Source organism: Pelodiscus sinensis, chromosome 3 (assembly GCF_052426305.1).
Source record: "Pelodiscus sinensis isolate ZL-2025 chromosome 3, ASM5242630v1, whole genome shotgun sequence".
Lineage (NCBI taxonomy): Eukaryota > Metazoa > Chordata > Testudines > Trionychidae > Pelodiscus > Pelodiscus sinensis.
The window spans coordinates 140,142,610-140,156,534 of NC_143054.1; the positions used below are offsets into that span (position 1 = coordinate 140,142,610).

The 13,925-nt window shown below is 40.1% G+C and overlaps 1 protein-coding gene across 5 annotated transcripts in view; it reads left to right on the forward strand.

Annotated features, from left to right (window-relative positions):
- The window catches only part of BIRC6 (baculoviral IAP repeat containing 6), a 339,419-nt gene that overhangs the window by 33,905 nt on the left and 291,589 nt on the right, over positions 1-13,925 (forward strand). For all 5 annotated transcript variants that reach the window (XM_075924970.2, XM_089776902.1, XM_089776900.1 and 2 more), the window contains exons 6-10: positions 406-488; positions 1,824-2,046; positions 2,131-2,291; positions 6,074-6,132; positions 8,306-9,700. In XM_075924970.2, coding sequence (XP_075781085.1) covers positions 406-488; positions 1,824-2,046; positions 2,131-2,291; positions 6,074-6,132; positions 8,306-9,700 — 1,921 coding nt within the window. The remainder of the gene's footprint in view (positions 1-405; positions 489-1,823; positions 2,047-2,130; positions 2,292-6,073; positions 6,133-8,305; positions 9,701-13,925) is intronic.

The window sequence follows — 13,925 nt, forward strand, 5'->3', positions numbered from 1 at the left end:
ATAGTTTTATCATTCCTTAGTCTTTTAGCTTGTATTTAAAAGTTTGCAGATATGTTCAATCTCAGAAGTATTTATCAGCTGTCTTGTGTAATACAGTTGTGTAACATTTTTCAACAAAAATGACTTGAAGTGATTACTCTTCTTTCTTGTGAGAACTAACATCTCTGATGGACCTCATCTCAGTGACTTGTACGGAGGAAGTTTTGTAGTAGAAAAGTGTTGTGCTTTTTCTATTTAAAATACTACTACTTACTATCTAAATGTGCAGCATATGGATGTAATACTTAAATCTTCCTGTTAGAAATACACAGTATAAGAAAAGAATCAAATAACTGGCTTGTTTCTTTTCAAACTGATATGTTGACATTATTGATGCAAAACTACTTCCTTCTTGTCCTTTTGTAGCCTGCTTCATCTGGAGATGACAGAGCCATGTGTTTTACCTGCAGTGTGTGTTTGGTATGTTGGGAGCCTACAGATGAACCTTGGTGAGTCTAAGTGTTTGTGGAATATCAGACTTTGCTTTCTCTATCATACAAAAATAGATTCCATGAAGACACTTTGTTGGAGCACTGAGGCAGCCATATCTTTCCTGAGGTCTTGTTATGCATTTGAATTTAGAAAGTTTTGAAGCAGTGGATTTCCAAAAAATGTTTTAAACATAAACTGTCCTGCCATTTTAAATACTATTATAGTGTACTACGAATAATATAGGAAAAGAATGAAACTGCACTTGTTGACAGCTCTTGGTGGTTGTTTCTGTTTGGAATACTTTTTAACTTTAATGGTCTTACCCCTGACAAGCTAGGTTTACCTAAAATCTCTTCAGCTGTAAATACTTGGGTTCAGGATTCTGTTTGTTGTAACGGTTGATGCTTGATTAGATGGTTGTTGTAAAGAGTGACATGGGAAACAAATTTAGATATTTCCTCCCTTTAAATAAAAGGATTACTTGTGTTCAAATGACTTGTTAAATGAATGTATAAGTACATTTCTTTCTGTTTCTAGTTGCTTGATATAGCTTTGTCTTTAAAATGTGTTGTAAATTATGTTCTCTAAATAACACTTTTACTAGCTTGATTTTTTTTCCCCGTAATTTTAGCCCTTTACTCCTTATTTGTCACTTGAATGATTTTCTCTTCTTTGGTATTACTCTTCTGGTATTAGCAAAGAATTATGATTCTTTTCAGTGTCTCCACTGAGTTCAGAATTTTAATTCAGAACTATTTCACAATTGTCTTACTAGCTTTTATATTTGTATTTAAGCCTCTAAATTTCTCAATGTCCCTTTCTGAGGGGAGAAATGTAGAACTTTGAACATAGTACTTCATTTGCTAAATCTACATAAAGATGAAATCTGGTATTGCAAGTGATATTGTATGTACCCTTGAGTTAATTTTTTTCTTCTTATAGCATCATCTTGATTGCTTTTTTTGAGATAAGCAGGCAGGCAACCCAACAGTTCAGACCTGCATGGTTATTTCTCTTAACGGTGTACGCAAATCCCCTGCAGTTGGATACATGAAATTCCTTTAAGCATTTCATATAATATGGTTATTGAAAAAATCTCCACAAACTAAGAATCAGAAACAGTCTGTCAGTAGCAGTCAATAACAGTATTCTTATGGTCTTGTTAAAACAATTTTTTTCTTATATGGCTCAACTCTTTCACAGATGGCGATATGACTTAAGCACTATGTGTACAGTTTTTTCATACACATGAAAATTGATCTTAATAGTTGATACTTGATATTCTGATGCAAACCTGTTGTTATGAGAAGTGAAAATGTTGTTGATATTTTTTATTTCTTTAATGCACAAAGGTCTGAACATGAGAGACATTCCCCAAACTGCCCCTTTGTAAAAGGTGAGCACACACAGAATGTACCTCTCTCAGTCACCCTTGCAACAAGTCCAGCACAGTTTCCTTGCACAGATGGCACTGACAGGATAGCCTGCTTTGGATCAGGAAGTTGCCCTCATTTTCTAGCTGCAGCAACAAAACGAGGAAAGATCTGCATATGGGATGTTTCCAAACTTATGAAGGTACGTCTTATTTAAGAATTCAATAGTAGTAATTGTTTTATAAGATTCAAATCAATATAAACCTCTCTATTTTTATTTGTTTAGGTTCACTTAAAGTTTGAGATCAATGCATATGATCCAGCAATTGTTCAACAGCTTGTGTTATCAGGAGAGCAGAGCTCAGGGGTTGACTCAAGGAGACCAACATTAGCATGGCTAGAAGATTCCTCTAGCTGCTCCGATATACCAAAATTGGAAGGAGACAGGTATGCTAATTTAAAAATCTCTTTAAAATGTTCTATCTTGGATAATATATTTTAAAATGCCATTTAACTTATTCACACTTAGTTAGAAAGTAGAAGTCATTGATTTATCTTTTCCTTATTAGTGAGATAGGAGAGGAATGTGGAGTGCTGATGCTTACATACTAGCACACGATGTAAAAATGTCAGTGTAATCGCATCTCATGAATGATTACTTTTCTTTTAAAGCTGCTGTTTTATTCCAGCTACTTTCCCCATCTATCTTAATGTGTGCAGTGTTTACTTTGCAGATAGAAGGGATACTTTATCAGTTTGTTTCAAATACTGTGATGCCTAAAGCTAGAAATAATGTGGAGGACTTAAGTTTCAAGAGTTCACAACCATAGATGCAGTTCAATAAGAACAGCCATAATGGGTCAGATCAAAGGTCCTTCTAGCCCAGTGTCCCGTCTGCCGACAGTGGCCAATGCCAGATGCCCCAGAGGGAGGGATCATAACAGGTAATCCTCACATGATCCCTCCTTTGTCACCAACTTCAAGAGAAAAAGAGGCTAGGGATACCATTCCTACCCATCCTGGTTAATAGCCATTGATGGACCTATCTCCATGTATCTATCTAGCTCTTTTTTTGAACCCTGATAAAGTTCTAGCCTTCACTGCATCCTCTGGCAAGGAGTTCCACAGGCTGACTGTGTGCTGAGTGGGGGGGAAAAAACCTTCCTTTTGTTTGTTTTAAACCTGCTGCCTGTTAATTTCATTTGGTGACCTCTAGTTCTTACGTTGTAGGAATAAGTAAATAACTTTTTCTTCTTCACTTTTCTCATACCAGTTATGATTTTATAGACCTTTATCATATCTCCTCTTAGTCTCCTCTTGTCTAAGCTGAAAAGTCCAAATCTTTTTAATCTCTCTTCATATGGGACCCATTCCAAACCCTTAATCATTTTTTAAAGTGTTTTTTAAAAACGTTTGGAAAGTGTAATTTCTAATTACACTTTGAGATCAAGTACAATTATTTGAGAGCTGCTGGTGCTTGTTTTTTCCATGTTTCTTGGTCTGTTGTTTGTATGTGCTTTTCAAGTGTTAGCTCATGGAAATACCAAGAGATATAAGCCTTTCCTTACCATATGTTTGCAATAAGAATGTAAACGACTAGTTGACTACCCGATAAGCCTTGACTAATTTCTTCCCCCTGTTGCTGCCTCTGTATCAGAGGCAGCAAGGGGGAGGAACAGGGGCCGGTGCTGCGGGTAGCCAGCTTAAAAATTGCTTCCCCCCACCATCATTTCCGCGGGGGGGGGAAGGGGGTGGTAGAGGTGCATTGGGGGAAAACCGTGCAAACCAAAACTGAGCAGTCCTGGCTCGCACTGGCTCCCAGATACTACATTTACAAACAGAGGTGCAGCAAGAGCCTGAAGGCTCTTACTACATTTAAAAAGCAAAGCCACTGTGAGCCCTCTTACTGACTACTCGAGTAGTCGATGGAAATTCCATCAACTACTTGATTAGCTTCCTGACCACTATTTAACATGCCTAGTTTGCAAGTCATTTTACAAAGAGAAGACATTCCCTGTCCAGAGGCATTTTAGTCTGTTAGCTATGACATGATGCAGACGAAAGTGGTATCAGGCAAAGCAAAGCATGGCAGTTGACCAAAAAAAAAGCTTTCATATATTGACAATGAATACATCTCTGTATTCGGTGAGATCTTATCACTATATCTGCGCATCATAAGTTAATGTAGACTTTCTTGTTGTGTCATACCCATAAAGCAGTCATTGATCAAAAATTTCTGGGATGTGGGCGTTGAAATGTATCATATTTCTAAACGTTCTTACTAAAGTTCCATGGATCCAGAAAGCAATAGCCAGTCTGCACGGAAGCAGAAACTAGTTTTTCTTTTTAAGTTAAATGCTTCCTTAAGTAGACTTTCCTCTTGGTATAAGGTGTGTGTGCTTGTGTACTCTCTACAGCAAATTATAAGCAGCATTGTCTGTCTGTGCCTGTGCAGTGCTCCCAGGTGTGGGCAATAGGGAGGCACAGACCGGCCATTGTGTAAGTTACTTTTCTACTGCTTGAAGCTTGACCTGTGTTACAAGCTGTCCAGTGGGGACAGCTGTGCACTAGGAGCAGCCACATGGCAGCCTGGGCTTCAGCTCCAGCTCTTACCCAGGGCTGGAGCTGGGCCTAGGACCACATGGTGGCTGCCCAGCTGCTTCTGGATTAGGTCGTGTAGTAGGCAACTTCCTGAGCTGGAGCCAGGCTGCTGTGCAGTTGCTCTTGGAACTGGTGCCCCCTGCATCCCTCTCCCCACCTTCCCATCCCTTACTGCCCTCTGGCTCTGAGCTTCCTGCTCCTTTCAACCCCTTGCTTGCCCCCCCACTCTAGCTCCCCACATGTTGCTGCCCCACCCTCAGCACCCCACTTCTTGAAAACCCGGAGCACTGGCAGCAGCCTTACTCTGCCCCAGGTGGAAACTCACAGCCAGCTCTGTGGGTCCTGTACACCGCCTGCCCTGGGAGCAGTGCTCCCTGTGGGGACAAGTTTCACTGTCGCCCCAAGAAGTAGGAGGGTGCTGCCTGGGAGCAGGGCTTGGGGTCCCAACCGGGTGGGGGTGGGCTGGGGTCTCTGCGCGGGGGGAGTTTTTCGCGAGCAGTAACACCTGTGGGTACAATGGTTGGCACTCACCCGAACAAATGCACATGAGCTCGGTATTGGTGCACAGACAAAATTCACTCCACTTACGGATGGAAAATCTTAGTGAGAACACTGGTTGAGACCCCTGCATTAGAGAAAGTCCAGGAGTCTTAATATTCCCTGGTGGTTGGAAGCAGATACTGGACCTCAGGAGCCAGGACACCTGTATTCTGTTGCGAGCTACCATCATCCTATTCCTATATCCAGAGGACTGGCTTATTGCCCTTGACTTTCAAGATGCCTACTTCCATGTCATTCTTCATTCCTGCCTCAAAAGTCTGTGTTTTGTCATAGGCTCAGAACATTACCAACATAGTGTCATGACTCTGTGGGAATCTCCAAGGGTCTTTATGAAAGTCCTCTCAGCAGTAGTGGCTCACCTGCATTGCAGTCTTTCCACTCCATCAGGACTGGGAAAGATTTTTAAGAGAATTCAGATAAAAACTTGCCAATCTTGCCCTCTTGACCCGGTACAGCATAATACTTAATAGGGGGATAGTTGTGGGTGGTCAGTGAAGGTAGGGCTGGGGGAGGCAAACTTCTAGTTCCACCCCCAGCCATACCTCTTGTGCTGAGGCTCGACCCCCACAGAGCTAAGCCACCACCACAGTGCTGTGTGCACCACCACCATGAAAGAGAAGGGGGCAGCAGCAACACTCCACCCCCAAAATGCTTAGAGTAGGCCTTCTGGGGGACAGAATATGGGTGGGGCCAAGCTGGCAGATTGGGAAGGCTGTGCCTTCCCCTGCCTGTTATACCAGACGCCCATGGGAGGTAATGTGAACACTTCACTTCCTAAATGTCATTAAATGACTGTTACCCTGAAGGGAATATGATCTGTTGGTTATTGCATAAGATTAGGTATCAAGAACCCTACATTCTAATTATATCTTGGACTGTGACATTGAGCAAGCTTGTCAGCCTGCTCATTTCCAGATTAAAACCTATTGTACCTCATAACATTGTGAGAATTCAAGTTAGTAAAATCTTTGGTGGATTGAGATTAAAAAATGCAGTGTATAATCCATGATTGCAAATGCTGCAGCTGCCATTTCTAAAAAATCTCATTGAACTGTATTGGCTTTTAGTGATGACCTATTGGAGGATTCAGACAGTGAAGAGCATTCCAGATCAGAATCTGTGACAGGTGAGTGTGATATTTTTGAACACAGTATAGAAAAATAAGTTAATTTAAGAATTTGCAGGTTAGGAAAAGAACTTAATTTCAACTCTGCTGTCTTGCATGTGTACGTAAAAACATAGTCTTGGATCACAGGGCCATAAGATGTCACTAAAAGCTGTGTAATTTAGTCCAAAGCTGCAGGAGAGGAAGAGAGAATGCACATAAACCTTCCTAGCTGAGAATTCCATTACTGTAATTTACAATGAGGCTCCTTTACACCACTCTGGCAAGGGAAAGGAATCTTAATTGACTAAGAATGGGAACAGTCATCTGAAGAAGTGGGCTGTGCCTACGAAAGCTCATGATACCATCTACATGTTTTGTTTGTCTATAAAGTGCTACCAGACTATTTGTTGTTTTTTCCTGTACAGACTAACTCAGCTACCCCCTGAAGTTGCTTAGTAGTTCTTACATTTCTGCTGTGCCTCAGGGAGAGAGCCTGCTTCCTATGCCTTCAAACCCCAGATGCAGCAACAGTGAGGAAGAGACCGAATGAGTCTCCATTTACATGCAGGCACATGCCCCACCTTAGCTCCTTAATGTCTCTCCCTGGATGCAAATGTGGCCAGCCTTTCTACTCCTCCACTGATGGGGAAGGGGCTTGCGTTCCTGGCAGACTTCTGTGCTCCCCCATTTTTCTGTGGGGGAGCCAAGAAATTGGCAAAAGGTAGTTTTCTCCCAGGAGTAATAGAACTGCAGCATAATCAGTTGGGGTTTATGACTGTGAAATAATGTAAAATTACATGAAGTTAGATCTAGGCATTTGAAAATAAGAAATTGTCATTCAGCTAATGAAATGGTGTTAGATGAAACTGGAAGGTCATTAATTTTGATAATAGTGATAAAGTTCTTCTCAATAGGTTAATAGCAAAAAAAAGTCATTGGGGAAGAATATACAGTTCTGTATGAAAGTAGTGTCTGAAAATTGTTAATAAAGTATTAAAATAGCTCCTGTAACCAAAGAAATACATGAAGTTCACTGCTAAAGTAAAAAAAGGGAAAAAATATTATTTGAATTTGGGTCTGGATTGTTCCATTTCTGGAACTGAAGAAGTAAATGATTCTGCAGGAGACTTAAAATAAAAATGTAATTGTCAACTTGAGCAGTTGTACAGCAACTTTCAGTTGTGCACATTTTTTTCCATAGACAAAATTATTAAGGATTCAAAGCTATATTGAATATAAAGATTCTTGGGTTTTGTTTCTTGCTTTCTCTCATCAGTACATATAAACTCTCATAGTCATTTATCTTACGGAACTCTGTACGATGTTTGTTGTTTTTATTTTCATGTTGATTTGTGTTACCTGTTTTCATTTAATCTTATACACACCACTGGTTAAATGAACAGCTGCTGAACAAGGACAACAAGAATTTGAAATAGACGTAACTGTAATTGACATTTTTTGCTCCCTGTGGTATTACTAGTGAAGAGAGATGTAAAACTGTGCTTATTAAAAAAATACTCTTTAGCTCCTTTTATATGAAAGGAATATAGTGAGTTAACTTTTGCTATGCTTGATTATTTTGCATGATGTTTAATACAAAAAGCAAGATAGAGAAGAAGGGATGAGAGTAAACTCCGTGACGCGCTCTTATTTTCAATTCTGTTGGTAAATTGAGAATAAGGTAGGGCAGGAGTTAAGAGCAGACTTAAAGTCTTAAGTCAGGAAATTCAGAAGTGAGATTCCAAAGCAGCAACCTTTAATTTCCAAGAGTTTTTAGATGGAACGGTGTTTGTGGTACCACATTCACTTCTTTGAAATGTAAATTCCTTTGTCCTTAGCAGTATATAAAAATGTTAGTTTAAATTTGACTTCATTCTAGATGGGCCACCTTTTAAGACTGGGTTGTACTAAATGTATAATTTTAATATCTGGAAATGGTATCTGTCTGAAGCATAGTGTAGTGGGCAGCAAAAAGGATGCCATGATCAACTTACTGCAGCTGCATTTTTGTAGTTAATGTTTTCCAACCCCTGATATGGAAAAGTCATATTTTTGTGTATCTAATCTATCTATCAAGGTACATAGAGAAATGACAAAATGGTTAGTTAATAGAATTAGTCTATAACATAAACCAAATCATATAGGTTATGGTGAATTATATACATCAACTAATGCATTGTTTCTTCTAAAGGGCATACATCACAAAAAGAAACGATGGAAGTGAGCCTCGATATTACAGCTTTGAGTATTCTTCAGCAGCCTGAGAAACTTCAGTGGGAAATTGTTGCAAATGTGCTTGAAGACACAGTTAAGGATCTAGAAGAACTTGGTGCAAATCCTTGTCTGGCAAACTGCAAGAGTGAAAAGATGAAGGAAAAGCATCTGGAACAACACAACATTCCTTTTCCTTGTTTGTTAGCTGGGGGTTTATTAACATACAAATCACCTGCTACCTCTCCTGTTAGTAGTAACTCACAGAGGTCATTGGATGGTTTAAGCAGGACTCGAGGTGAGAGTGTATCAGAGCAGGGATCAACTGACAATGAATCCTGCACTAATTCAGAACTGAATTCCCCTCTGGTGAGGAGGACTTTACCCATATTGCTCCTTTACAGCATTAAGGAGTCTGATGAAAAAGCAGGAAAAATCTTTTCACAGATGAACAATATTATGAGTAAAAGTTTACATGATGATGGTTTCACAGTTCCACAGATCATTGAGATGGAGCTCGACAGTCAGGAACAGTTGCTGTTGCAGGATCCACCTGTGACTTATATTCAACAGTTTGCAGATGCAGCAGCCAGTCTAACTTCTCCAGACTCTGATAAGTGGAACTCTATGGTTCCCAAGCCTGGGACATTGGTTCAGTGCCTGAGACTGCCTAAGTTTGCAGAGGAGGAGAACCTTTGTGTAGATTCAGTCACTCCTTGTGCAGATGGAGTTCATTTGTTAGTTGGATTACGGACATGCCCTGTTGAATCCCTGAGTGCAATAAATCAAGTAGAGGCCTTGAATAATTTAAATAAATTAAATTCAGCACTATGTAACAGAAGGAAGGGTGAACTAGAGTCGAGTTTGGCTGTTGTGAATGGCACAAATATCAGTGTGATCAAGCATGAGTCACCAGCAGATGTACAAAATCCTTTAATAATTCAACCTGAGCAGAGAAATATTAGTGGTGGATATCTAATGCTTTACAAAATGAACTATGCCACTAGAGTGGTGACTCTAGATGAGGAACCAATAAAAATCCAGCATATCAAAGACCCCCAGGACACAATTACCTCACTGATTTTGCTCCCACCAGATGTACTGGATAATCGAGATGATGAGTGTGAGGAGACTGTAGAAGAAATACATTTAACTCCTAAGAATGGTAATGGGAGAGAGAAAAAATCAGAGGTTTCTACACTTGGGCACTTGGTAATAACTACTCAGGGAGGATATGTAAAAATTTTAGATCTTTCGAATTTTGAAATTCTGGCCAAAGTGGAGCCACCTAAAAAGGAGGGAAATGAGGAACCAGATATGTTTGTCTCTGTGATATACTGCTCGGGCACAGACAGACTATGTGCTTGCACCAAAGGTAAGATACTTTTTTTTTTCTCTCCCCCTCTCTCCCTCCCCCCCTTTCCCCCCCTCCTCAATCCAGGAAGTGCTTAATGCTATAGTAAAATGAAAAATCTTAAATGTGGTAGAAAGTTAACTGAGGTTCAGAACCACAAAAGTGCACCCATATAAATGATCTCGAGGGTCACAAGTTTTGAGACATTGAGAGCATACTCAAGTTGATCCCGATTCTAGCACTATTCCACATTTTAAATTTAGGCGATTATCTTTAGAACTGGAGTGTACTTTCTAGTTCACACCGTGAACTGATAACTTCATTCTTCATGGATTCATCGTTTAAAGCATGTATTTGAACCTAATAATTTTGTATTTGACTGAAGCATATGTTCGAGAAAGACAAAGCAGATGAAATAATATCTTTTATTGGAGCAACTTCTCTCACCAACAAAAGTTGATCCAATAAAAGATATTACTTTACCCACTTTTTGTCTCTAATATCCTAGAACCAACACAATTACAATAACACTGCATGTGTTCCCCTCCATTCCGGACATTGGTTCTTACTATGCCTTATCTGCTCAATTACATATTTTCTCCCACCAAAGGTATTTATGCAATAATAAAGTCCTAATTTTAGGTCTAATCTGCACTACACAGGTTGATGTAAAGCAACTTACATCAATTTACTATGTCAACGTCTAAATTATAGCCTTGCTCCCACCATTGTAAGCACCCTACTACAATGACATAATAAATCCACTTCCCCAAGAGGTGTTCAGGGCTTGCATCAGTATAGTTAGGATGGTGCAGAGTCTGTGTGTAGACCATGTGTTTCTTATATTAGCTGTTAACTGATTTCAGTTTCACGACAGGAGCTGTGAAATGAACGAGAAATCCTGAAAGCAAAAGTCCTGCTGTCCCATACTTCCTAGAGAGCTGAGTAGCTGGACCCTGCTCCTGTCTGGGAATTATGATGAGAAACCCAGGGTGACTTCCTTACCTGCTTCTGTTGTGGAACAGCGGGTGGGAAGCCTGCAGGAGCTTATGGGTAGCCTATGGTTCTGTTGGAGAGCTGCTAACCTATTGCCTCTCTTAGATCAGTGGAAGCACTCTTGGTGAGGATGTGGACCACTGACCCATGGAGGGTAGTGTGGACGCACACCACAGTAATTAGTGTGGTGACTATAAGTTGACCTGATATAGCTTGGTTTACCTTTCTAGACTAGAAATACTCTGTCGTCTTTTTAATAAGCTAAACTGGTTGGGCCTTTTATTTCTCAGCACATTTTCTCCAAATCTCAAAGTAACTTTGGTGACTGTTACCTGCATCGTCTCTCTCTCTTTTTTTTTTTTCAACTTATTTTTATGGATATGGACAGAACAGATTATCCAGCAAGTTCTTGGAATGTGTTGGAGATAATTTTTTATTTCAGAAGGTGGAGAAAGCTATTAAAGGACTGTTTTATATTTGATTTTAACAAATGCGTAGCAACTGGTAGCTTGTGTGAAACTGATCACGAAATGGTAGAGTTCATGATTCCAAGGCATGTTAAGAAGGGAGAACAGGACAACAAAGTTAATGGATTTTGAGAAAGCAGTCTTCAGTTCTACCAATCCCAAAAGACCAGATACATTACCTTCCAGATCAATGAATATTCCAGATCTTACCCAAATACACCCTTGTAGCCAATTTTTAACTAAACTAAAATTTAGAAAAGAGCAAGTAATGGTTAAAAGATCAATATACATACAGACATGAGTACAGTTCTGTGGTCATATTCATAGTAGCGATGGTGAGCTTTGTAGATGAAGAGTTCTTACAGAATTAGTCTATAGGTTAGAGTCTAGTGCCCATATTTCAGGGTGGATCTAAGTGGGCTGGCAGGTCTCAAATTTGATTACTTATGCTTTCCCTGATAAAGCAACACGCTTTTTCTATCTGAGGTGAAAAAGGATCAGGACCCCAGGTTCTTTTACGCAGATATCAGCTTCTCTTCGCAGTTCAGAGTCTTTAGGTGAACTGTAGGCAATACTGAAGACTTCCAAATAGATCCACTTCCCAAGCTATACAGTTTAACCTAAGTTAATTGCTTTCTGCCATTCACAAATGATTTGCCATACATTTCTAAGAGAGATGAATACATCATAGACAGTAATAATTTGGTTGCACTGTTAACCTCAAACAATATTATATGTAAATACGCAGAAATCATGTCTGTAAAGGTTGAATTCGGGTTGTTATCCTGCAGAAGCATAGAATCATAGGACTGGAAGGGACCTCGAGAGGTCATTGAGTCCAGCCCCCTGCCCTCAAAGCAGGACCAAGCTCCGTCTACACCATCCCTGACAGATGTCTATCTAACCTGTTCTTAAATATCTCCAGAGAGGGAGATTCCACCACCTCCCTTGGCAATTTATTCCAATATTTGACCACCCTGACAGTTAGGAATTTTTTCCTAATGTCCAATCTAAACCTCCCTTGCTGCACTATAAGCCCATTACTCCTTGTCCTGTCCTCAGAAACCAAGAGGAACAAATTTTCTCCTTCCTCCTTGTGACACCCTTTTAAATATTTGAAAACCGCTATCATGTCCCCCCTTAATCTTCTTTTTTCCAAACTAAACAAGCCCAGTTCATGAAGCCTGGCTTCATAGGTCATGTTCTCTAGACCTTTAATCATTCTTGTCGCTCTTCTCTGTACCCTTTCCAATTTCTCCACATCTTTCTTGAAATGTGGCGCCCAGAACTGGACACAGTACTCCAGCTGAGGCCTAACTAGTGCAGAGTAGAGCGGCAGAATGACTTCACGAGTTTTGCTTACAACACACCTGTTGATACAACCTAGAATCATATTTGCTTTTTTTGCAACAGCATCACACTGTTGACTCATATTCAGCTTGTGGTCCACTATGACCCCTACATCCCTTTCCTTCCTAGACAGTCGCTTCCCATCTTGTATGTATGGAACTGATTGTTCCTTCCTAAGTGGAGCACTTTGCATTTCTCTTTATTAAACTTCATCCTGTTTACCTCTGACCATTTCTCTAACTTGCTAAGGTCATTTTGAATTATGTCCCTATCCTCCAAAGAAGTTGCAACCCCACCCAGTTTGGTATCATCTGCAAACTTAATAAGCGTACTCTCTATCCCAATATCTACATCATTGATGAAGATATTGAACAGTACGGGTCCCAAAACAGACCCTTGCGGAACTCCACGTGTTATCCCTTTCCAGCAGGATTTAGCACCGTTAACAACAACTCTCTGACTACGGTTATCCAGCCAATTATGCACCCACCTTATCGTGGCCCTATCTAAATTATATTTGCCTAGTTTATCAATAAGAATATCATGCGAGACCGTATCAAATGCCTTACTAAAGTCTAGGTATATGACATCCACCGCTTCTCCCTTATCCACAAGGCTCGTTATCCTATCAAAGAAAGCTATCAGATTAGTTTGACATGACTTGTTCTTCACAAACCCATGCAGGCTATTCCCTATCACTTTATTACCTTCCAAGTGTTTGCATATGATTTCCTTAATTACCTGCTCCATTATCTTCCCTGGGACAGACGTTAAACTGACCGGTCTGTAGTTTCCTGGGTTGTTCTTATTCCCCTTTTTATAGATGGGCACAATATTTGCCCTTTTCCAGTCTTCTGGAATCTCCCCTGTCTGCCATGATTTTTCAAAGATCATAGCTAAAGGCTCAGATACCTCCTCTATCAGCTCCTTGAGTATCCTGGGATGCATTTCATCAGGACCTGGTGACTTGCTGACATCTAACTTTCCTAAGTGATTTTTAACTTGTTCTTTGTGTATCCTATCTTCTAAACTTACCCTCTCTCTGCTTGTATTCACTACGTTAGGCACACCTCCAGACTTCTCGGTGAAGACCGAAACAAAGAAGTCATTGAGCATCTCCGCCATTTCCAAGTTTCCTGTTACTGCTTCTCCCTCCTCACTGAGCAGTGGGCCTACCCTGTCCTTGGTCTTCATCTTGTTTCTAATGTATTTATAAAAGGTCTTCTTGTTTCCCTTTATGCCTGTAACTAGTTTGATCTCATTTTGTGCCTTTTCCTTTCTAATCTTGCCCCTGCATTCGCGTGTTGCTTGCCTATATTCATCCTTTGTTGTTTGTCCTAGCTTCCATTTTTTATAGGACTCCTTTTTTATTTTGAGATCATGCAAGATCTCCTTGTTAAGCCAAGCTGGTCTTTTGCCATATTTTCTATCTT